The following is a 26,782-nucleotide window of genomic DNA, read 5'->3' as shown; positions in this document are numbered from 1 at the left end:
TCTGAAACTGCCCAAGTTCAGTTATTTCTAGTTCTTTCCCAATTTTTTTTTTTAGTGCAAACCATTTCACTTTAACGTTGTTTTTACTTCACAACTGCATGTGTCAGTGTGTTACTTTGAAGAACTTTTGTGTTGTACATTTATATATTGCTTTTTATGTTTAATTGTATGTGTGCATGTTTTGTTGATCTATCAGATTTACAAGCTCTTCAGAGCTTGTTAGTAGTTGTATATATAGCATACACAGACTAAATAAACTACCGTCTTAGGTGGATAGTGGTCTCATTATTATAGCAATGGAATATGAACCATGCCAGCTGGACAAGTAACTTGTATTCAATCTAATCTAATTAAAAACCGATCTCTCATCGCTCCTGTTACTGATATGTCGCGTGGGAGATCTAACGAAACCCGCTTCGAGGTCACATGTGAGTGACCTCGTAGGTGTGTCTTTTTCGACCAATGAAATTGAGTCTTCCACGATCTTCGAAGTTTAACGCAAGGCAAGGGGATGTAACTCATTTTATTTACGACGAAATCGTCAGTCAAAATAATTCAAACTTTTTTGATTGGCTTATTAATAGGTCGTCAACTCATTTGCATATCTTTATAAATTCACAACTTTTAGTTCACTCACATGTGACCTCAAAGCCGGTTTCGTTAGATCTCCCACGCGACATATCAGAAACAGGAGCGATGAGAGATCGGTTTTTAATTAGATTGTATTCAATCCATACACCAAATAGAGATTTTTTTTTACTGTGATCTGTATAGAATCTGAGAACCCAAAAACATAAAATGACCTATTGCTTATACATGGGAGTATCAGATATGTACTTGACCTTGTAAATGTAACCTTGGTCACTAAGCCATAAAACAAGATGATAACACCAAGTTAAATCAATAGGACGTGAAGACAATAAAAAGATCCCTTTTGGTTGAATAAATATCCTCCCAAGACATTTATCTATACAGCTTTCAAAATTTTGGCCATGACCATTACTGAGCAAGATAAAATCTAGAAAAGCTATCAATTCAGAATTGTTGGTAATAGAATGTATGTAGATAGGACAATCAGAAGAGTGTACTAATTTGTAAATTTACCCATAAAATGTGGTTTTCAAGCCAAGACAGTCCATGCATATTACATGCTAATTCATGCATATCATTGCATGTTTATGTAAAGATATTAAAATAATATTTCCAACTTGCACTGCATTAAGAATCTCGACAGCATGAACCCTAAACTTATTTTTCATTTGACCTTACTTAGAAATTCTACTGATCGATTTTAAATGATCTCAGATGTAGATGAAATAAAACAAAATATTTCATGTTTTTCTTTTTTTAATTTGCTCAAGTCTTTGTATTTAGACCATTTTCCTCAATAAAGGATTGATCTGGTCCTCTCGGCATCCAAAGTCTCCACCATCGTTGAAATGGTTGTACTTCCTCCTCCAACCACCATTTGGTGTGTTTAGTTTGAAGGGCCACAAGAAGTTGGAAGCCTGTTTGAAGCTTGGTCCTACTGTGACAATTTCGTGGATCAAATCTTCCATACAGATGATTCCATATTTACCTGAAGAGATGAAAAAGAATTTGTATACATCATAAAAAATTATGTTGGTTAGTATGACTCTATTTAAAATTAACAATTATTACTGTCTGCCAGGGACAATTGAGAGTTGTGAAGCTTGAAACAATGGGATCTCTTTGATTTTAAAAGCTTGAAAACATGTACAAGAGATTGACAAAAGTTCAAAATTGTTTCTGAAAAGCTATATATAATATTAGGACTAAAGCCAATAAAATATGGCTTAATAACTTTTTATTGAAGACCCCATTTTAGAACAAACCAAACAAATAAACGTTATGATTCCCCCATTAAAGCACTTGAGGATCTCTAGATTAAGAAAGACAAATAATACCTACAAACAATTGTTTCAAATGCTGTCAAAAAGACTCAATTTTTTATCAGTTGAGCAAGTTTAAACCCATTATATATAGCGCAAAAAAACAAATTCAACAATGCCCTACCCTTTTATGGGTTATTTTCAGGGGTTAAAAAATCCACTAGCCCGACACTAGATCATTTGCGCCTCGGGCAATCAAAACTTTAACCCAATATGCCAGACGGACTAGGAACAAAACATTATTGCGTTTCCTAAATAGATAGTGGAAAATCCCTTCATCCCTATTTTATCTTAGTCAATCAGATTCAATTACGTCATCCGGGATTCAAAGCATTTGAACTGGTTTGTACAGGTCTAGGGTTGCATTCAATATCGTAGCGGCTACTTAGGCTATGCAGATTTATGGCTATTGAACGAGTAGCTAGCCTAGCTGCTACATAGATATTGATAGCAGCTAGGCTAGCTACTGGTTCAGTAGACAAAAATCTATGTAGCACTACGTAACCCTACGATATTGAACGCAACTCTGTTGTACAGTTACATGTTTTAACCAGATGCTCCGCAGGGCGTAGCTTTATACGACCGCAGAGGTTGAACCCTGAACGGTTGGGGCAAGTATGGACACAACATTCAAGCTGGATTCAGCTCTAAATTTGGATTGTGATTAAATAGTTGACACAGCATAGGTTTCTGACACAGAATGAATGTGTTCTAATGAACTTAAAATTTTTGTTTTCTCTTCCCAATTGTTTTAATCACATCCCCCTTTCCCTTATTCCAAAACTAATCTCAATTAAAATTTCTAATGGAGTTTGCAACAATAACTACTCATTTAAATACATCATAAAATATTAAGATGTAAAAAAAACTGCTTGTTATCACTGAATGGTAAAGATTATTTTAATTTATCAGTTGGTAGTAAAAAGTGAATATACATTGTATATTGTATATAACAAAGATTTAAGTTGATTCTGGACAAAGAAAGATAACTCCAATTAAAAAAAATTCTTGCTATTGCACAATATTTTGCAATTAGATATTTCTTGCTTACTATTCTGGACAAAGAAAGATAACTCTAATTAAAAAAAATTTGCTATTTCACAATATTGTGCAATTAGATATTTCTTGCCATTGCGCTATACTGTGCAATTGAAAAGACTTGCTATTGCACAATACTTAATATAGTAATTTTAGATCCTGATTTGGACCAACTTGAAAACTGGGCCCATAATAAAAAATCTAAGTACATTTTTGGATTCAGCATATCAAAGAACCCCAAGATTTCAATTTTTGTTAAAATCAGACTAAGTTTAATTTTGGACCCTTTGGACTTTAGTGTAGACCAATTTGAAAACAGGACCAAAAATGAAGAATCTACATACACAGTTAGATTTGGTATATCAAAGAACCCCATTTATTCAATTTTTGATGAAATCAAACAAAGTTTAATTTTGGACCCCGATTTGGACCAACTTGAAAACTGGGCCAATAATCAAGAATCTAAGTACATTTTTAGATTCAGCATATCAAAGAACCTAACTAACTGATTCATTTTTTGTCAAAATCAAACTAAGTTTAATTTTGGACCCTTTGGACCTTAATGTAGACCAATTTGAAAACGGGACCAAAAGTTAAGAATCTACATACACAGTCATGACAGTTAGATTCGGCATATCAAAGAACCCCAATTATTCAATTTTGATGAAATCAAACAAAGTTTAATTTTGGACCATTTGGGCCCCTTATTCTGTCGGGACCAAAACTCCCAAAATCAATACCAACCTTCCTTTTATGGTCATAAACCTTGTGTTTAAATTTCATAGATTTCTATTTACTTACATGTATACTAACGTTATGGTGCGAAAACCAAGAAAAATGCTTATTTGGGTCCCTTTTTGGCCCCTATAAATTCCTAAACTGTTGGGACCTAAACTCCCAAAATCAATACCAACCTTCCTTTTGTAGTCATTAACATTGTGTTTAAATTTCATTGATTTCTATTTACTTAAACTAAAGTTATTGTGCGAAAACCAAGAATAATGCTTATTTGGGCCCTTTTTTGGCCCCTAATTCCTAAACTGTTGAAACCAAAACTCCCAAAATCAATCCCAACCGTTCTTTTGTGGTCATAAACCTTGTGTCAAAATTTCATAGATTTCTATTAACTTAAACTAAAGTTATAGTGCGAAAACCAAGAAAATGCTTATTTGGGCCCTTTTTGGCCCCTAATTCCTAAAATGTTGGGACCAAAACTCCCAAAATCAATACCAACCTTCCTTTTGTGGTCATAAACCTTGTGTAAAAATTTCATAGATTTCCATTCACTTTTACTAAAGTTAGAGTGCGAAAACTAAAAGTATTCGGACGACGACGACGACGCCAACGTGATAGCAATATACGACGAAAAATTTTTCAAATTTTGCGGTCGTATAAAAATAGAACAAATAACTCAGGGTGGCCAGGTATCATCTATTGATTGCAATATCTCACACTTTCAATATCGATTTCTCAGTACAGGGGTATTGTACATTGCTTTTGTCGAGATTTTCAATTAATCGGTAGATGAAGGGGGTACTATTGAGGCTGAAAATTCATCTAGAAAAAATGTAAAATACGATCGGGAAAAGCGGAAAAGAACATATCTAGTGACATGGACAGAAAGATTCCCCTGGACAAGGTCGGCTGTGGCGCCAGGATGAAATTAGCGAGACCATGTTCTGCGAATATTGCCAGTGTTTTCCCGACCATCCCAATAAAAGGTCTCCCTTGTATGTGTGGACAACTAATATAATAATTAAACCACTTGTTTCACACGATAAAACCAATAAACATGTTTTCTCTGCCAGAAAATAAACTAGTTTAAAACGGTGTATAATGTCCCCTTCAAAACATGGCACCCACCATGTATTATGCAGCAAACTCTGATTTGTTAGGCATACATGGGCTAGCAGTTCTTCGAACAGGGCTAGTAAAATCCTGCTGCCAATAAGTCCTGGGCTAGTTATCTGTAACAACATTTTTTAACCCCTGATTTTTGAGTGAACAGAAAGTGTTTTTCTTACTGAACATTGTACATAAAAAGTTAAATGATTTACCTAAAGTTTTCTCAATGATAGAGTTGTCTGTGAGTGGTATTCTCTGTCCTCTAACTTTAGCATATCCTCTTTTGTAGATCAATTCTCGTACACTCTTCAAGTTTGGGTAGCTGAAATACAAAAACAATATATAAACCACTGTATATGAAATGTGCACTGTTTACAAAAAAACATGCTGTATAAAAATTGCACTCTCAAAAATAAACTGCAAAACTCGAAAAAAATCATTTTTGGGCCTTTTATAGCTGATAATGGCAATCAAACCACATCTTTTATAATATTGCATGTTGTGCTTACCTCCCTTTGCACGAATTTCAGACAAATGGCAATTCTGATGAACTTAGGAACTAGAAGCCAAATTCAGACTTGTTCACCCTTTAAAACTTTAGTTTTAGGATTTAGTTTTGAATTTACTTGGTATTTTTTATAATTCTATTTTTTTTTTAATACATGAAGATCCCCTTTTATATGGATTTTTTAAAAGTGTAAACATCTGTTATTTACATAGTTTGCCATGCATTCTTTTACTACTTTGTATTCAGATAAATTTCAGTTGTTCATGTATATTTAGTCTTACCCCCATGTAATGTATGGCTCAGCAATTCTCAGCATGTTGATGGTAGCTTTATTAAGTTTCATGAATGTTCCATTGTTGATCTGTCGTAGTCGGAAAAGCTGCATTACCTTCCTTGGTTTGGGATGAACACCATTGATACTGAAATACAAGAAATTTAAATGTTTTAAGTTATATTCTATATATTGTTATTATCACTTACAATGTATTATGATACATGTACTTGGATCCCTTTGGATAAAACTTTGTACACACATGGTCTTTAGGCATCGAAACACAAGACTACATTGCCAACAGATCCTCTCTAAAATTTTGTAGGACAGACACAAATGAATTTAAACAACGAAAATTTTAAGTCAAGTACTTGTTGATTGGTCAAACTGGCTAATAGATTCGCTATGTACTCCAGAAGTTATTTCTGAACTTTGTTTGGCCTATATTTGCACAACTAGAATAACAATGATTAAGGCCTAGTTTTAAATTGGTTGTCATTTGCATTCCATATATTTTGTTTATTTAACAAAGCTATAGGGAATTCAAACAAATACTGCATCGAATAAAGCAGAATTATATTTTATACCTATTTCAAATACACATGTTGCTATTATTAATTAAGTACTGATGTTCAAAAAATACTTTTTTGAATGAAAGAGGAACAAAGTTTGACATGATTTAAATTTTTAACAAGCGTGTCAATGAAAATCTAGTTTTTAATGACCAGTAACAGATACATTATACCAGGGTCCCTCTCACCAATGGCACCCAAAATTTGTGATTTGTGATATATAGAACTATATATATTGTGAATAAATATAAGATGCAGGCTACTATGCCAAAATTTTAACTTTAATCCAGTCTGCACGGTTTGCCACGTGCACTAGTCCCGATGACCAAGACTAGTTAATATTGATTTGAACTAGTGAAAATTTTAGTCATATAGGGACAAGTTTATATATTTAGTTTCCGGACTAGTAGATGAAAAAGATTTTGGCGCAGACTGTTTACCCCCCCCCATAGCCGACTATTTCTAATCTCTTGTTGGCCTTGTTTATATTATTTTGGTGTAATCTGTAACAGAAACTTACCCTCTGATTCTGGTAACAAAAGCCAGTCTTGATTCTGGAGGCACATAGAAGTTGTTTCCTTTCTTGGCCTGTCTCTGGAGACGGATCTGGTCACGTTCCTTTCCTCTGTATTCCTTGACATATTTTTCTGCCCTTGTAAAGATGACCTTTTTCTTTTCGGCTTGTTTCTATACAAACAAATTAAGGCTATTAAAAGAAGCACTTTTATACACATGTAATACAGTACGGGTAGGGACTTATTTTTATGGATGTCTTAATCCGTCTAGTCGGATATGAATAATCGGACATTTTTATGGTAGGTAGTATGTTCATTAAACAACAGATCCAGGTGTGAATGGTCCTTTCATCTTATAGTGACACTATAATCCGTGTTGCTAAAATTACGGTTCACTGATTTCAGAATCAGATTACCTGTAATTTTAACCTCTCAGTCACTTTATTGATTATATTAGTTCTACATCGTATTTGACATAAAATATTTTTACAGGTGAAGTACTGGAGAAAACATTGTTTAATAAAAATAGCCTATTTTTGTTAATTATGGTTTTGATATTTCAACTGTTAATATTTATTTTCTTTGCTCCTAAAATTATTTTTATTTTATGTTCCTTTTCGTTTTTTTTTTTTTTTGTATCTTTTTGTTATTTGTTTGCATAAATTGTTTAAACATATATATTTTTACATGTATTCTATTTCTTGAAGCTTACGGTTATTTTTATTTTACTGATAATTTATTTTCCACGTAAATCCATTGATTAGCAGAATGCTATCTCAAGTGCTGCTGCATACGGTCACATGCAAAATATTTCTAAAATTTGTATTTAATATTCTGTCTGTTGTGTCAGTTCCGAGATAAAAATAATTACAGTGAGCAACACTTGTATATTATTAGTAGCTTGATGATTCTGTGTAGTTTTTACTTTTTACTGTAAACAAATATTGTCCGAAAGTTGGAGATGTATGACTAAAATAGAACGCAAATAATAACACTAGAAGAAAATATTGATTCTTCCGGGGCATAAGTTTATTTTAAGATTTCCGTGTTTGTTCATTATGCTAAATTAATATAATTGATCTGCATTTGGGGGTAGGGGGTAAAAGGGGTCCGGATCTCGAAATCCCGGGCTTAAAAACACGAAGTCACAAGGTCCCGAATTTAAATAAATTTAAATCCCGACATCGCGAAACAAGAATTCCCAGATCCCGAAAGGCTTAATCCCGAAATCCCGAAATCCCGAACTTTTTTGCATAATAATAATTTACGCACAATCCATGTAAATGTTATATTTTTTATAGCAATCTAAAAGAAAAAATTGCCGTGAAAAGACAATTCCATGATACACAATTCAGTGATCAACAGCGTGTGCACGTGGTTGAACTTTAACTTGACTCCACTCACAATAATATTGAATGCTAATAAAAGATATTAAAGATCGATTTTGTCCACTGCACGAGATTTTTGAATGTAGGAAAAAAAGTCACAGGAAAAAAAGTCACGGAAAAAAAGTCATGGAAAAAAAGTCACAGGAAAAAAGGTCACAGGAAAAAAAGTCACAGGAAAAAAAGTCACAATATATATTTTTTGTATGAAATAGTCATATGGTCTGCACATACATGTATTAATAGGAGAAACTTTCCAAATATATTTTTTTTTATGGAAATGGTCATATGGTCGCACATATATATGAATATATTGGAAAACATTCCCAATAAATATTTTGTATGGAAATGGACATTTTTTAATTCATTTTATACGACTAGCTTTGGAAATTTAGATATAAATCGCAAAACATTAAAATGAAACGTGTACATGCTGGTGTACTATTGATACATGCATGTTTTCAAGAATTTGTTGTATTATTTTTGTTTTATATCTGTACATGACTTGATCACAAGTCATTTTGATTTTTGAAGATAAAGTATTATTCCTTCAATTCAGTGTTAAACAAATAACTCATTGCCATTAATACTAACAGGGACTGTTGATATTGATGTGTGGCTTCTTGTGACACCTTCTCCCTTTTGTAGACCTGCCACTTCCTGTAGGAAGTCACACCATTGAAATACAACTTAAGCTCAATATTAAATGAAAGGAAACAATCAGCTTTCCCTGTTTGATAAAAAGTCAATTTTGAAAAAAAGAACATATTATATTACGCTTTTATTAGTTTGTATATACTTCCTTTATGGTTTTTAAAGATTAAACTTTACCACTAAGAGTAAGTAATCTGATACAAATATATTATGGCTTTTTTCTATGCATTCAAAAACTCCAGTTGAATCATTTATTGCATACATGTACATAGTTACCTTTTCATGTGCATTCCAACATACTTCTGATAAATAATTTTACTAAAAAATATTGTGACTTTTTTTCCTGTGACTTTTTTTCTTGTGACTTTTTTTCCTGCGACTTTTTTTCCTAGATATTTTGTGACTTTTTTTCCCGTGACTTTTTTTCCTGTGACTTTTTTTCCGTTTACCAGATTTTTATATGGCGGGAAATGTCGTAACAGTAAACACAGGTGACCTTACTGACCGACCGTGGGAAAATTCATTCATGATTAAATTTGATGTGGAATGATTGACAGTATTGTGTTTTAGTTTTGAGGCTCTTGGATCGATTTACCAGAATAGAAATTTAATCGATTTACATACATGTATAATAAAAACACGATTTAGTCTTCTTTAACTATTTTTTGTTTTATTTTTATCAGTCATTTCCCGGATTCCCATTTAAATAATCTATTTGGAGACCTCCTTTAAACTTCGGAAATAATACAACATCGATTTAAAAAATCAAACTGACTGCGCGAGCTTTAGAATGACTAGAAGTACGACGAAAAAGTAAAGACAGCTGATCATGACTAGTACGAATAGAATAGAATAAAATAGAATAGAATATTTTTATTTACCACTACGACTAGCCTTCAACCCCATTGGGGTATAAATGTGCATTTAGTCAATAAACTATATAAGGTTAAACTTTGATTTTCGTGTATCGATTTGATACAATTTGTAAAATATATTTATAACACCGGCGATTTTCATAAATATTTTAGACATGAAAATAGAAAGGCATATTATCTCGAGTGTCAACAATTTTAAATAAAATAAAAAAAATAGGAATCGAAATATGATCTCGGCGTTATAAATATTGTATTAAAGGAAACCAATTGTTTGACTTTCAAAGAGATTAACGGGAAATATGTCAAAATAGAAAGCACGAGTGATCTGTCTGACCAAAATGTTTCACTTGCGAGAAATGATTGACAGGTGTGAATAGAAGTAGAGGCTCCGACGGGGAAAGTTGTATCAAAAGGAAAATAACTTAATTCACAATGCCTATATATATTTCATAAATACGATATGTTGGCCTTATACTTAAAATTGAGTTTCTTATAATAACATATAAAGGAACAGGACGTTAAAAGCGGGAAATAATATAACCATCAACGAAAACTCGTATAATTTACGGGATTGAAGTCTCAAAAATTTGATTTAACTTCTATTGAAAACAGTCTTGGTTGTTATTAGGCTTATTATTTTGAATTAGATGAAATATTTACGGTTTACAAATACAAATACAAAATAGTTTATTGGCACAAAACTATTGAAATAATTGGCAACACAATATATTTTTAAAAATCGTCTTTATTTCATTTTCAAATTATAAAAAAAATAAAATTATATTTAATTTTAATTTTTATTCTTATATTTAATTTTAATTTTATTTCTTATATTTAATTTTAATTTTAATTCTTTCTCTTTGAATACAAAACAATATTTTACATTTATCTATCCTCCATAAATACTAATATATCTGTACAGGTAAAATTTAATTCTAATCAAGTTGGTACAGATTGATTTACGACCTTCCACTTGGATATTGCACAGCAGGTGTTTATTACACTGGGACAACTGTCCGACCAGTCTGACATCTAGATGGATTAAGGCATCCATAAAAATAAGTCCCTACCTGTACTGTAAGTTCCAAACCTCTTAAAATGGTTTTGGCCATATTGTATTCTGAACACCTTAATTTGCCTTTTTTTTTTTTTTAAATTAAACTCGTCTTTTTCTTCAATTCCTTATTAAATTAAATCGTAATAAACAAACTACCTAAAATACCAAAATGTACTATTGGGGAAGAAAATGATTGAAAATTCATACTTCACCCATTCACACTAACAAGACTAATCTACACAATAAATCTTACTTGAACTCCTTTTCCAGTCATTTGAAGACCAGTATATAAAATTCGCTTCCCTTAGGATTGCAGCTTAAATTCTAATAAGAAAAGAGCTGAGCATCCTAGCTATAGGGATCTTTTACATCATGAGATACAACATAAGCCTATCAAATTCTGCAAGCATAGCTGAGCATCCTTAATGCAAAAATTAGCATTTGTTAGGATTGCAGCTTTAGCTGTCTTACATGTACTTGAAGCCCTTTGATGCATTTTTTGACCTGGGCATCCTCTCAATGGGTTGGTCCATTCCTGTATGATTGTAGTACCAACTACCTTTCAATTTTCTAATAGGATTGCAGCTTTTCAACTTCTCACATTAATATATGCAAGAAGAGCTGAGCATCCTTAATTCCTTTCACATTTTTAAGTTAGGATTGCAGCTCTTGTTTCTTTACATCAAGTCCAACAAGAGCTGAGCATCCTTTTTACCTTTTTTGCCATTACGGCAGATTTTGCCTTCTTAGCTCGGACTTCTTCATTTCTTTTTCTTCTTTTAAGAAGAGTTTCAGGCACTTTGGGAGTCTTTCTGAAAAATAAAGAGATCTTTAAAACAATTGTTAGTACAGTTGTACACATACAAGTATACTTTCAAAGATGGACTATATAAAAAAATGAACTTATAGCCAATATATGTTGGAACTTCAAACAACTGAAAGAGTTTGACCTAGCTGCGGAACCGTAGCTCTTACATGTAGGTCCTTATGCTATTTTTTCATAAGGGCCTAAGAGCTACGGTTCCGCAGCTAAGTTTGACCTAACTGAGACAGATTATCAGTGTGCAGCAGACTGGAAAATGCCTTTGTTAAATGTATCTATAGTTTGGTTTTTAGAATCATTAATTTTTGTTCCATACCAATATTCAAGGGTACAGGGTTTGGCAAAAACATTTAATTAAATATCCTAGAATTTGCAAATTTTCCTTTATCCACAAATAAATAAATGAATCTACAGCAATACCTTTATTGAATCAGTTCAGAAAGACTGAAGACCAAGTCATGCTAGTTGGGCCAACAAAAGATTTACTTGGATCTTATCATGAGCTTGATAACATGTACTCAGACTATTTTATTGACTTCAACATTAATCAGTACAGGTCTGTAGTAGCATCATTGTACATGCATCAAAGGTAATGAGCAGAACCTCACATTAATCTTATCAGGTAACTTTAAATGCATCAATAATTTTATCTTTTGCCAAATTGGCCATGGAGCATCACATGTGCAACATCAGAGGAATGACAATAAGCCAAATTTTAACGCACTTCTTCCAAAAAAAAATTTATTGTGTTTTTAAAAAAGTTGGTAGCCTTGATTAAGTCAAATTATAAGTTTTCATACGTGTACATGTATGCTTGTATCTTCTCAGTTAATCAAGATAGGGATACTCCTCTTGTGGAAAATTTACTGCAGTTTTCATGAATATGCATATGGGTCATTCTCAGTTATTCAGCATTTTTTTATATACCTTGGTGAAAAATATAAATGTTGGCTTTTGGTACATTTTTTGGTCTCAAATTGAGACTAAAACATTGATCTTTATGGTTCTAATAATAAAAAGATAGTTCAGTATTTGGAAATATATTTTAATTGAATTTTTTTAACAGTACCCTCTGTGTTTTGGATGTTATATATTTTTCATTGACAGTATCATATATGCATTAAATGTACAATTTCAATAGAATAATTCATATATTTTAGATAAAGAAGTTAATATCTTTAAAATTAAAATCATTTATCAACTGATATTACAATAGAAAGGGAGTAATTATGTATAATTTGTTGTTGTGGATGTGACTCAAAATTAATACATTAAAAGTTTAGTTCAACAGTTTGTGTGTCAATTATTTTTAAAGGAGAATTCATAAGATTTTGTTGTGGTTATTCATTAAACAGATACATTGGACTTTTCAAATAAATACTCATTATTGCATATATTTTTTTACGGAATTATTATGGATGTTACATTTTGACAATTGACAAAATGGAATTTGTATAACATCCAAAACATAAAAAAATATCCTGAGTTTGTGCATCAAACAGTAATGTCCAAAACATGTCACAGAATTATAAGTATATTCCAGAGCAACGGTTAAACCATACACATGTTAAACTAATTTTAGTTTATATAATATAATAGTACCATGTTTATATTCCCTCAATTAAAATTTAATGGGGTTAGTTTGTTCTTTCTGTTTTGGATGTTACTTGTTCGAGTAAAATTAAGGTCACAATAACATCCAAAACAAGTGTTTGTGCATCAAACAGTAATGTCCAAAACATGTCACAGAATTAGAAGTATATTCCAGAGCAATGGTTAAACCATACACATGTTAAACTAATTTTAGTTTATTGTAAAATAATAGTACCTTGTTTATATTCCCTCAATTATAATTTAATGGGGTTAGTTTGTACTCCCTGTTTTGGATGTTACTTGTTCGAGTAAAACAGTAATGTCCAAAACATTGATCATTGATTTGAACATTGTATAATAAAACAGATAATAACTTTGGATATTGTTTTATTTTTCATCATCCAGTGCTACGATATTTAAAAAGTGCAGATACACAATTTTAATATATAACTTGTTTTTAACTAAAATCGTACGGACATTACGCAACCACGTGCTTATCACGTCAAAATATAACATCCACAAAAATGTTGACAGGTCAAAATGTCACCGTCCATATGCATCTGTGTTGTTTATCGTCAAATTGGCAATTTCCGTCATATTATATTTACCTATATATTGAACCACGTAAATAACTGATCACGCAATGAAAACTTACCATTTAGTGGCGTATTTATTACAATATCAATGAATTTAAATTAAGTTTTGGATGTTACAACTTGCTTTCGCCTGACCGATGACACTTAACTCCATTTTCGAAAGTCCCACGGCTGCTTTGTGTACACAAAGATCGATGACGTCTTTTTGGACGAGTCCAAACTTTCATTTAGGGGGGTTGGATATCGGACGATTGTAATATTGGAAGTAAACGAGGATTCGTTTTGGATGTTAATTATTGACCGATATTACCACGTCTGTAAAAGATTGACGATTTCTTTTTATTATGAAGCCCTGCATGTCATATATCATTTTACAAAATACATCTAAAGAACAACAAAACCCCTGTTTACTTTGCGAATAGTGTTGTCCATATTCTGTTCTGTGTAAATATTTATCGCAAAATTAGGTAAGGTTTGACCGATGCAGTAACATCCATACACTAATTTTTATTACTAAAATATATATATTAATAATGCCCTGTTTATTATATATATTTTATACATGAACAAGTAAATCTGAGTATATAGTTTTTATTATTCCTTAACTTGCCCTGGTTGTGCATACAAAAATGACATAAAAATATGATTAAATATGACCATGGAAAAATGTCCCAAAATGGACGCCATCAAAACACCTTTTTTTTATTTTAAAACTCTTGTAAATTTCTTTCTTCTCCACTTATCATCCTTAAATTATCTTTACTATCTATTCAACATTAGTAGAAAAGAATAACACATCAGATTTGCCAATATCTCCTTTATTTTCTTCACAAATTATCATCAAAGTCCAATGGTACTGAATTGCTGATTAACTGAGAATGACCCAGATACATTTTCATGTGCCATTTTAATTCTCAAGAAAAAAGACCGTTATATTGTTTTTCAGCACTACCAAATTAGTTCTCAAATGAGGGATGGTTTCTAATTTCATTTAGGGGACAACTGGTGAGTCAACAGTGGTCCAAATAATTATGACGTCTTGAAAGGCTATTATAATTTTTTTCTTTGACGCCTTACTTCGTCAAAGAAAAAAATTATAATAGCCTTTCAAGACGTCATAATTATTTGGACTAAGTCAACAGATGCATCAAGATTGTAAAATTTTGTATAAACTGAACACAGTACCCACAAATATCATTTTTATAACAAAAGTTTAAGAAGTAATCTGAATTTAATGTCATTTTATTGTTCTGTTAGGAGAACCAGCAGTGAAACACTTGCTGTAGACTAGTGGAGCGTTGTGTAGTGAAAACGGAAAATGAGGTCTAGCCGGACACAGGAAATTCCCACACAACAGTAAGCAGGATTCGGGATCGGAACCCCCAATGAGACACCCACCCCGAAGGCGAGACCTACCCAAATGTATTTATTGTGAACTTGTTCTCGTCCTGAACAGGCACGAGATATTTGCCACTGGACGTTAAGCAACCAACAAACTTTTTATTGAGCTGAATAACGTGTAGTCCAAATAATTATGACGTCTGGCAAGGCTATTTTAATTTTTTTCTGGGTCGTAGGAAGGCGTCCCAGAAAAATAAAAAAATAGCCTTGCCAGACGTCATAATTATTTGGACTTAAATAACGTGTACTTTTATCACTAGCTTTATAACATGTACTCAGACTATTTTGTTGACTTCAACATTAATCAGTACAGGTCTGTGTAGTAGCATCATAGTACATGTCAATATAATTATAATGTTGGTTTCCCAATGACTTAAGTCAGGAATATGACAGTTGTTATCCATTCGTTTGATGTGTTTGGACTATTGATTTTGCCTTTTGATTTTCCTTTTTGAATATTCCTCGGAGTTCAGTATTTTTGTGTTTTTACTTTTTAAACAACTGCAAAATTATGTAGTTGGTGCAAGAGGTGTACACGTGAACCACCAGCATTAAAGAAGTGCAATTTCACATTTCTATGTTTAATTATTAAAAATAAAAATCGGGAATGCATAATTAAGGTTTCTATTTTCAATTGCATACATTTATTGACAAAATTATTTACACTTTAACGCCAGATTGATATGGATTGGGTTGCGCTTAAATTTTACGTACTTGTCTGCCATGACTGCCAAATTGGAAAAGGCCGCTTAACACAATTATGAGATTGAAAAGAAAATAATCGTTCAATTCAAATGGGACGAAATTTTGACATTTTAAGTGTTAAAATTAGTTTTATCATAAAAAAAACTACAAATATTCTCAAATAAATTAATTCCTGTTTGTAATTGTACAAAATATGTAAAATATATTTTTCCTTCGTTGATATAAGGAACAATATTAAGTTCATATGTCAAAAGGTCACAGTTCAACAATGTTATGATTGACAGCAGGCCTATATGAAAACGAAGGATGGTGTTACCTGATGCAGAAGACAACGGAGCGTTGTCAAAGGAAGGTGTGTTGAAAAAAGAGACGAAGATGTCAATTTTTATTGACTGCATTGAAGCTTTAAAGGCATTTTTAGTTGCTTACATGACATCGATTTGGAGATTTTTTGTGTCTCCTCCGAACAAATCGGTGACGGGCGAGATAGTATTAATTACGGGGAGCGGTTCAGGTATTGGGAGACAGTTGGCATTGGAATTTGGAAAGTTAGGTGCTGTCCTTGTGCTATGGGATATTGACGATAAAGCAAACGAGGAAACAGGAAATCTGATGAAAAAGTTTGATGCCAAATTTCATCTTTACAAATGTGATGTTGGGTAAGGTATAATTTAAGTTTTCTAATCCTTATATGTTATAAGTTATATCATTATTTTTTTTAGTGACAGTCATGACAGTAATCAGTATAACTAAAAATAAACTACTATTCTCAGATCTGCAGTGACATCACAACATGTAACTGACCAATCAATGATTAGCATTTGTGTTATGTAAACAATGTTGAGAGGTGATGCGGATGAGAATCCTCTAGATTTTCCATAGACTTCAATGCAAATTAATTTAATTGATATATATTGACACCAGTTGAATCTAGTAATTTTACCCACCTAATATTGTTAAAGACACTATATAATATCTCCATTTTGATTTTTATCATACTATATCCTCTGGTTAAAAAATAATCAGCAATATAAATAATCAGATATCACCTTCAAATAGATGAAAAATCTAGAGGAATCCTATCTGCATCACCCCTTGAAAAATTTAAATGCCAGGATGTCCGGATCTGAGAATTGTACTTTTTTTTTAAACAAAATACAATTTTAAGTTTTATTTATCTTAAAGTCAAATGTTTTAGAAATATATCTTTCAGAGTAAAAATAAAGTTCTGCATTTATTAGTATACAAATTTATATATACTTTGCCCCTTTTTCTCTATTCTTTATATTCTTTGCCCCTTTTTCTCTATTCTTTATATTTTGCCCCTTTTTCTCTATTCTTTATATTCTTTGTCTCTTTTTCACTATTCGTTATATTCTTAATTGCCTCTTTTTCACTATTCTTTATAGTCTTTGCCTCTTTTTCTCTATTCTTTATATTCTTTGCCTCTTTTCTCTATTCTTTATATTCTTGGTCTCTTTTTCTCTATTCTTTATATTCTTTGCCTCTTTTTCTCTATTCTTTATATTCTTTGCCTCTTTTTCTCTATTCTTTATATTCTTTGCCTCTTTTTCACTATTCTTTATATTCTTTGCCCCTTTTTCTCTATTCTTTATATTCTTGGTCTCTTTTTCTCTATTCTTTATATTCTTTGCCTCTTTTTCTCTTTTCTTTATATTCTTTTCCTCTTTTTCTCTTTTCTTTATATTCTTTGCCTCTTTTCTCTATTCTTTATATTCTTTGCCTCTTTTTCACTATTCTTTATATTCTTTGCCTCTTTTCTCTATTCTTTATATTCTTTGCCTCTTTTTCACTATTCTTTATAGTCTTTATATTCTTTGCCTCTTTTTCTCTATGCTTTATATTCTTTGCCTCTTTTTCACTATTCTTTATATTCTTTGCCTCTTTTCTCTATTCTTTATATTCTTTGCCCCTTTTTCACTATTCTTTATATTCTTTGCCTCTTTTTCACTATTCTTTATATTCTTTGCCTCTTTTTCTCTTTTCTTTACATTCTTTGCCTCTTTTCTCTATTCTTTATATTCTTTGCCTCTTTTTCTCTATTCTTTATATTCTTTGCCTCTTTTCTCTATTCTTTATATTCTTTGCCTCTTTTTCACTATTCTTTATAGTCTTTATATTATTTGCCTCTTTTTCTCTATGCTTTATATTCTTTGCCTCTTTTTCACTATTCTTTATATTCTTTGCCTCTTTTTCTCTATTCTTTATATTCTTGGTCTCTTTTTCTCTATTCTTTATATTCTTTGCCTCTTTTTCTCTTTTCTTTATATTCTTTTCCTCTTTTTCTCTTTTCTTTATATTCTTTGCCTCTTTTCTCTATTCTTTATATTCTTTGCCCCTTTTTCACTATTCTTTATATTCTTTGCCTCTTTTTCACTATTCTTTATATTCTTTGCCTCTTTTTCTCTTTTCTTTACATTCTTTGCCTCTTTTCTCTATTCTTTATATTCTTTGCCTCTTTTTCACTATTCTTTATATTCTTTGCCCCTTTTTCACTATTCTTTATATTCTTTGCCTCTTTTTCTCTATTCTTTATATTCTTTGCCCCTTTTTCACTATTCTTTATATTCTTGGTCTCTTTTTCTCTATTCTTTATATTCTTTGCCTCTTTTCTCTATTCTTTATATTCTTGGTCTCTTTTTCTCTATTCTTTATATTCTTTGCCTCTTTTTCTCTATTCTTTATATTCTTTGCCTCTTTTTCTCTATTCTTTATATTCTTTGCCTCTTTTTCACTATTCTTTATATTCTTTGCCCCTTTTTCTCTATTCTTTATATTCTTGGTCTCTTTTTCTCTATTCTTTATATTCTTTGCCTCTTTTTCTCTTTTCTTTATATTCTTTTCCTCTTTTTCTCTTTTCTTTATATTCTTTGCCTCTTTTCTCTATTCTTTATATTCTTTGCCTCTTTTTCACTATTCTTTATATTCTTTGCCTCTTTTCTCTATTCTTTATATTCTTTGCCTCTTTTTCACTATTCTTTATAGTCTTTATATTCTTTGCCTCTTTTTCTCTATGCTTTATATTCTTTGCCTCTTTTTCACTATTCTTTATATTCTTTGCCTCTTTTCTCTATTCTTTATATTCTTTGCCCCTTTTTCACTATTCTTTATATTCTTTGCCTCTTTTTCACTATTCTTTATATTCTTTGCCTCTTTTTCTCTTTTCTTTACATTCTTTGCCTCTTTTCTCTATTCTTTATATTCTTTGCCTCTTTTTCTCTATTCTTTATATTCTTTGCCTCTTTTCTCTATTCTTTATATTCTTTGCCTCTTTTTCACTATTCTTTATAGTCTTTATATTATTTGCCTCTTTTTCTCTATGCTTTATATTCTTTGCCTCTTTTTCACTATTCTTTATATTCTTTGCCTCTTTTTCTCTATTCTTTATATTCTTGGTCTCTTTTTCTCTATTCTTTATATTCTTTGCCTCTTTTTCTCTTTTCTTTATATTCTTTTCCTCTTTTTCTCTTTTCTTTATATTCTTTGCCTCTTTTCTCTATTCTTTATATTCTTTGCCCCTTTTTCACTATTCTTTATATTCTTTGCCTCTTTTTCACTATTCTTTATATTCTTTGCCTCTTTTTCTCTTTTCTTTACATTCTTTGCCTCTTTTCTCTATTCTTTATATTCTTTGCCTCTTTTTCACTATTCTTTATATTCTTTGCCCCTTTTTCACTATTCTTTATATTCTTTGCCTCTTTTTCTCTATTCTTTATATTCTTTGCCCCTTTTTCACTATTCTTTATATTCTTGGTCTCTTTTTCTCTATTCTTTATATTCTTTGCCTCTTTTTCTCTTTTCTTTATATTCTTTGCCCCTTTTTCACTATTCATTATATTCTTTGCCTCTTTTTCTCTATTCTTTATATTCTTTGCCTCTTTTTCTCTATTCTTTATATTCTTTGCCTCTTTTCTCTATTCTTTATATTCTTTGCCTCTTTTTCACTATTCTTTATATTCTTTGCCTCTTTTTCTCTATTCTTTATATTCTTTGTCTCTTTTTCACTATTCTTTATATTCTTTGCCTCTTTTTCACTATTCTTTATATTCTTTGCCTCTTTTTTCTATTCTTTATATTCTTTGCCTCTTTTTCTCTATTCTTTATATTCTTTGCCTCTTTTTCTCTATTCTTTATATTCGTTGCCTCTTTTTCTCTATTCTTTATATTCTTTGCCTCTTTTTCTCTATTCATTATATTCTTTGCCTCTTTTTCTCTATTCTTTATATTCTTTGCCTCTTTTTCTCTATTCTTTATATTCTTTGCCTCTTTTTCTCTATTCTTTATATTCTTTGCCTCTTTTCTCTATTCTTTATATTCTTTGCCTCTTTTTCACTATTCTTTATATTCTTTGCCTCTTTTTCTCTATTCTTTATATTCTTTGTCTCTTTTTCACTATTCTTTATATTCTTTGCCTCTTTTTCACTATTCTTTATATTCTTTGCCTCTTTTTTCTATTCTTTATATTCTTTGCCTCTTTTTCTCTATTCTTTATATTCTTTGCCTCTTTTTCTCTATTCTTTATATTCTTTGCCTCTTTTTCTCTATTCATTATTAATGTTTGGCTAATTGTAAGTATTGGTCCACTTTCTATTCTGTTACCATGGTTACCCCTATCAAAACCCTCATAATCCATGCAGTAATTTCTAAAATCACAATTTTGATCTCAAAATTTTGTCTACTGTTCAATTTACAATATAATTTTTAACATAATATTTTTTTTGAATTTACAGACTTTTATTTATGTTGGTTATCATTTTAATCAGAAGTATGTTACTAGAGATAAATGGGGATGTCCCCAAAATATCATTTTAACTAAATGTTTACAACAGGTTTAATGAGGGTCTAATAATAAATTGATGGTGTAAACAGAAAAGAAAAATATTCTTAAAATTGTAAAAACATTACAGAACAGAATAAAGAAATTACTTAATTATAGAAAAATTGAATAGTAAAATCCTTTTCTCATGAGTCAAATTCATACTATTTAGTAATTGTTTAATATTTTTAAAGATAATTAAAATGCCTTAAAAATATAGAATTTAAGGACTCCCATCAAGACCCACTTTGATAACAAGAAACTGTAACCATTGTGGTAACAATGATTTACTTGAAATGTATGTTTTCCATATAATAATATAAGAATAAAGATAAAAAAATCATCTATGATTATCATAATACATCAACAAAATTTAAACAAAAATTTACTTGCGGTGAAAGTCATGAAATTAAAAGTCAATAGTGTTTATTTGTATTATTACCATGGTTATTTGTTAATTACATGTCGAAAATAATGAAAATTAGCTACAGTTGAGCTTGTGGTTTAGAGTCACGAATTTATACAATGTAAGTGTTTAATTTGAAACCATAATCAGAATTTATCAAGCATGCAAATGATTTATTATAATTGCTTTAGAATAATAATTACTTAAAATCTTAGAATGACAAAATATATACTTCATCATATTTATACACAATTAAGATAAATGCTTGTGTTCTACATTGTACTTCAATGTTTTCACCTTCCTCAAACAATTATTAACTATAAAATAGATCCAGATCAACAAAAATCTCAGGTGAGACAAAAACTATGTACATTTATACCAATTTTTAATATAGGGTGACCAACTTATAAATCAAGTTACATACATGTATCAAAACATTTTTGTGATACCAATTTTGATGCACAAGATGTGCTCATTGCATTGATTTGCAACTTGTCAGTTGTGCTTAATTGAAGATCTACAATGTTTAAAACTAATTACAATACTGGATTTGACCTAAAATTGTTTACTTACAAAATTACAAATTGTGACTTGGATGGAGAATTGTCTCATTGGCACTCATATCACTTCTTGGATATCTATTCGGAAAAAAATATATATATTAAAAGAGGGACAAATGATACCAGAGGGACAGTCAAACTCATCAATTGAAAATAAACTGACAATATGCCATGGCTAAAAAATGAAAAAGACAAACAGACAAACAATAGTACACATGACACAACATATAAACTAAAGAAAAAACAACATGAACTCCACCAAAAACTGGGGGTGATCTCAGGTGCTCAAGAAGGGTACAGTAAGCAGATCCTGCTCCACACGTGGCACCTGTCGTGTTGCTCATGTTATTACAAATCTGGTAAATGTAGTCTAACTTTTGGTAGGTCACATTCATGAAGGGAAGGGGATTGTAGTTATGACGTAAGGAACATATCTGATATCATATGTGAAACGGTTATTACATAACGGTTAACGAACTCGTGTAATGTCCGTAAAATTTACGAAGGGATGATTTCAACTTCATATCATTTGGAACTCTTGGTTTAATAGCTTCCTTAGCTTGTGAGCAGCAACCCTCTATCAAGAAAATCATGATAAGAAATAAATGTACATGCAATAATATGCTTTTAAAACATTTATTTTCTTGTCCAATCATACATTTGTATGTCCATTTCAATTGCTGATCCTCCACCCCCCCCCCCCCTTTCCCCTGGATGCTACCACTAATATTCAATATTCATTTTTAAAAAATGTCCATGTATTGAAAAAAGTTAATTATCAAAATTTCTTGTTTCAGGAAATACAACTCATGTCCTCCACTCCAGTGCAAATGCAGGTGTGTTAATAGTCTAAATAATCAAGGCTTTCTGAAAGAATGTTTTTTTGCTTTGACACCTTATTTGCAATAAGGCTTCAAAGCAAAAGATGAAATAGCCTTTCAAGACATCATAATTATTTGGACTAGTATGTTAATTTTTTTTTTTTATTTTTATTCCCTGCAAGTTAACATGTACATGTATATAGTCAGATACATGTATCTGACTATATACATGTACATGTTAACTTGCAGGGAATAAAAATAAAAAAAAAAAATTAACATACTAGTCCAAATAATTATGATGTCTTGAAAGGCTATTTCATCTTTTGCTTTGAAGCCTTATTGCAAATAAGGTGTCAAAGCAAAAAAACATTCTTTCAGAAAGCCTTGATTATTTGGACTATTAACACACCTGCATTTGCACTGGAGTGGAGGACATGACCCCTGCGAGATGAAATTCATGAACTGATGAACCCCCATGAACTGTTCATGAATGTTCATGAACAATGCATGACTGTTCATAATGAGTTCATTAAATTTGTTCATGAATTTAGTTCATGAATAGTTCATAAAATGCAGTTCATGAATATTTTCTGAACTTTAATGAACTGTAAGTCAGTTCATAATGTTCATAAATTGTTCATAACACATGTTCATGAACATTTTATGAACTTTTAATGAATAAATGAATTCATTAAGTTCATAAATAAATTCATAAATTTGACTGTCATACAAGTTCTCATAAACATCTATACATTGTATTATGACATCACAATTAAAGTGCTTTTAGCATGACCTCCAGGTTATTCATTTACAGATCTTGAGATCATTTTGAGACAAAATTCAGTTGAATAGCAAAAGTGTAAATACATGTACATGTTTGTTTATCAAAAAGCATTAAAAATATATATATATATATAAAAAAGAAGATGTGGTATGATTGCCAATGAGACAACTTCCACAAAATACCAAAATGACACAAACATTAACAACTATAGGTCACCGTACGGCCTTCAACAATGAGCATTGAGCCCATACCGCATAGTCAGCCATAAAAGGCCCTGATAAGACAATGTAAAACAATTCAAACGAGAAAACTAACGGCCTTATTTATGTGAAAAAATGAACGAAAAACAAATAACACATAAACAAACGACAACCACTGATATACTCACTTTTGCTGTGCTGCGACTCCCCAAAAGTTTAAAGAATTGAAACCAACTTTTGGACGTACATGTACATCTATACAGAGGGACAAGGGTAAAACTTATTGCCCCCTCCGCTATGGCAGAGGCAAAATTAAAAAAAAATCATACAGATTTGATTAGTTCCCTTTCACAGCATGCAGGTAGAGCCTCATATTACTTCAATACATGTGATACATGATGTGTTTACAAATGTAGTGTAAGCTTAAGTAATTATAAGCAAAATTATGTCCATAAAAAAATATTTCCTTTTCATTGAACAACAGAAATTAGCTCAGCACCTTTTTCTTTTTTTTTTCATACCACACCAGAAGAGTGTTACATTTTGAGAGTCATACAAAATTTGGGACTAACTTTGAAGTTTTGTAACTTACTTTGAGCTGGAGATGTTTCTCATGTTTCGTTTTTACAATCATGACAATGGTAAACTTAATTTCTTTCTTCTAAAGATGTAATTTCTGATTGTCTCTCCAAGTTCAAACATGTGCCTTTCTTAACCATCATACGGCACATAGAGGAACTTGGAAACAAAGCACAGATTAATGACAATTCATTCTTTCCCAAACATTGCAGACCGGTGTCAATAATTATCATATTTAATGAATTACGTTTACCTATTGTAAAACGCTTCAATGACTTTGACAAAAGATTGCAATGCAGACAAATGATTACAAGTGACTGGGAATACAAAAACGTCATAATTACGTCAGCAAAATGGTGGTTTTGACGCTTACAATACAAATGAAGATGAAGTAATATAGCTGTCAAAATAAAGCAGATTTGTTATCAGATAAGTAAATTATATATATTTTTGATTATTTTTTTTGCTGAATAACTATTTGTTGAAGCATTATAATAATTATTGATTAATTATAATAAATATAAAACACCAGAAAGTGAAAGTAGCCTTTACATTTTACAGTGTTGGTTTAATGTTTTCCATTCAGGAATAACTGATAGATTTGTACAATATATTTTATTTCAAGGTAAAAATAATTCATGCTTCAGCCATTCTTATGATTGTGTGTGGGCAAATTAAAAGGGGAAAGGGGGGGGGGGGGGGGGGGGGGGTACATTATTTGAAATGTCATGAAAAGGCTGAAGTAGTATTCATGTTATTAATCTTACTCTATTGATATTTTAATAAAAACAACAATTATTAAATTAAATTATTACATTGTATTATACCTGTTAGAAACTGTTTAATCTTGAGTGTTTATTTAAAACAAATATCAAGGACTTTTGATTCTTTGTGGAGTGATTTTTGATTTTGCAGGGGGAAACTTAGATGCATTTATTGATTAAAAGATCTGTTCAACTGGGAAGAATTTCAAGCAGAACAACTTCACCAAGATGTTATACATGTAGCATTTCTAGTTGGAAGTCCAGCAATTTCAATTACAGACAGGAAGAGAAGTTTACTTATGATAATAACACAAAAATGAATATCAAGAAAATCCTTTTTAATAATTTCATGAACTTTAGATGAACAGTTCATGAACTACAAGTGGACAAACAATTTTCATGAATTAAATTACTGATGAACAGTTCATGAACACAGTAGTTCATGTGTTCATGAATGATTCATGGACTGGTATGGGTCATGAACAAATTCATGAATCATTCATAAAAAATTCATGAACTATACATGAAAAGGACATGAACTACAAATGGACAAGCATGTTCATGAACTATAAAATCATGAACAATTCATGAATGATAAAAGTTCAAGAACTATTTTTGTTCATGAACTTTAATGAACAAAAGAGTTCATGAACACTTTCTGTTCATGAATAGTTCATTATTCACTGGTTCATGAACTTGCATGTCCATTTGTAGTTCATGTCTAGTTCATTAACTCTTCATGAATCTTTTATGAACAATTCATGAATTATGTTCATGAATCATTCATGAATCATCCATGAACATTCATGAATTATTCATAATCATTTCGCAGGGGGAGTTGTATTTCCTGAAACAAGAAATTTTGATAATTAACTTTTTTCAATACATGGACATTTTTTAAAATGAATATTGAATATTAGTGGTAGCATCCAGGGGAAAGGGGGGGGGGTGGAGGATCAGCAATTGAAATGGACATACAAATGTATGATTGGACAAGAAAATAAATGTTTTAAAAGCATATTATTGCATGTACATTTATTTCTTATCATGATTTTCTTGATAGAGGGTTGCTGCTCACAAGCTAAGGAAGCTATTAAACCAAGAGTTCCAAATGATATGAAGTTGAAATCATCCCTTCGTAAATTTTACGGACATTACACGAGTTCGTTAACCGTTATGTAATAACCGTTTCACATATGATATCAGATATGTTCCTTACGTCATAACTACAATCCCCTTCCCTTCATGAATGTGACCTACCAAAAGTTAGACTACATTTACCAGATTTGTAATAACATGAGCAACACGACAGGTGCCACGTGTGGAGCAGGATCTGCTTACTGTACCCTTCTTGAGCACCTGAGATCACCCCCAGTTTTTGGTGGAGTTCATGTTGTTTTTTCTTTAGTTTATATGTTGTGTCATGTGTACTATTGTTTGTCTGTTTGTCTTTTTCATTTTTTAGCCATGGCATATTGTCAGTTTATTTTCAATTAATGAGTTTGACTGTCCCTCTGGTATCATTTGTCCCTCTTTTAATATATATATTTTTTTCCGAATAGATATCCAAGAAGTGATATGAGTGCCAATGAGACAATTCTCCATCCAAGTCACAATTTGTAATTTTGTAAGTAAACAATTTTAGGTCAAATCCAGTATTGTAATTAGTTTTTAAACATTGTAGATCTTCAATTAAGCACAACTGACAAGTTGCAAATCAATGCAATGAGCACATCTTGTGCATCAAAATTGGTATCACAAAAATGTTTTGATACATGTATGTAACTTGATTTATAAGTTGGTCACCCTATATTAAAAATTGGTATAAATGTACATAGTTTTTGTCTCACCTGAGATTTTTGTTGATCTGGATCTATTTTATAGTTAATAATTGTTTGAGGAAGGTGAAAACATTGAAGTACAATGTAGAACACAAGCATTTATCTTAATTGTGTATAAATATGATGAAGTATATATTTTGTCATTCTAAGATTTTAAGTAATTATTATTCTAAAGCAATTATAATAAATCATTTGCATGCTTGATAAATTCTGATTATGGTTTCAAATTAAACACTTAC

At 31.0% G+C, this 26,782-nt stretch overlaps 3 protein-coding genes across 5 annotated transcripts in view; 2 read left to right on the top strand and 1 right to left on the bottom strand.

Moving 5' to 3' along the window:
* The window catches only part of LOC139497170 (uncharacterized), a 545,683-nt gene that overhangs the window by 57,493 nt on the left and 461,408 nt on the right, over nt 1-26,782 (top strand). The window lies entirely within an intron of this gene.
* LOC139497172 (large ribosomal subunit protein uL30-like) lies at nt 1,330-15,788 on the bottom strand. Of its 2 annotated transcripts, none has more exons than XM_071285266.1 (6): nt 15,761-15,788; nt 10,887-11,445; nt 6,668-6,834; nt 5,586-5,723; nt 5,009-5,118; nt 1,330-1,579 (listed from the first exon to the last, which is right to left on the bottom strand). In XM_071285266.1, the coding sequence occupies exons 2-6, from the start codon at nt 10,905-10,907 to the stop codon at nt 1,371-1,373; spliced, it is 645 nt and encodes a 214-aa protein (XP_071141367.1). In that variant the 5' UTR covers nt 10,908-11,445; nt 15,761-15,788; the 3' UTR covers nt 1,330-1,370. The 2 variants fall into 2 exon arrangements, with proteins under 2 accessions (XP_071141367.1, XP_071141366.1); XM_071285265.1 differs by having other exon boundaries at nt 11,349-11,445.
* The window catches only part of LOC139497171 (epidermal retinol dehydrogenase 2-like), a 46,261-nt gene continuing 35,459 nt past the window's right edge, over nt 15,981-26,782 (top strand). The window contains exon 1 of one of the 2 annotated variants that reach the window (XM_071285264.1): nt 15,981-16,410. In XM_071285264.1, coding sequence (XP_071141365.1) covers nt 16,058-16,410 — 353 coding nt within the window. In that variant the 5' untranslated portion in view covers nt 15,981-16,057. The remainder of the gene's footprint in view (nt 16,411-26,782) is intronic. The other variant, XR_011657701.1, reaches the window with a different exon arrangement.

The sequence above is a fragment of the Mytilus edulis genome, chromosome 12, assembly GCF_963676685.1.
Source record: "Mytilus edulis chromosome 12, xbMytEdul2.2, whole genome shotgun sequence".
Classification (NCBI taxonomy): domain Eukaryota; kingdom Metazoa; phylum Mollusca; class Bivalvia; order Mytilida; family Mytilidae; genus Mytilus; species Mytilus edulis.
Note: the sequence above shows the minus strand (reverse complement) of the source record. Positions and strands in the feature narration are given on the sequence as shown.

What these genes read in the sequence shown, in the direction of transcription:
- LOC139497172 (XM_071285265.1), bottom strand. An exon ending in CTGCCGTAATGGCAAAAAAG is followed by an intron (nt 6,835 to 11,348) that starts GTAAAAAGGATG and finishes TTGTTTGTATAG; the next exon opens with AAACAAGCCGAAAAGAAAAA. An exon ending in GAGCCATACATTACATGGGG is followed by an intron (nt 5,119 to 5,585) that starts GTAAGACTAAAT and finishes TTTGTATTTCAG; the next exon opens with CTACCCAAACTTGAAGAGTG.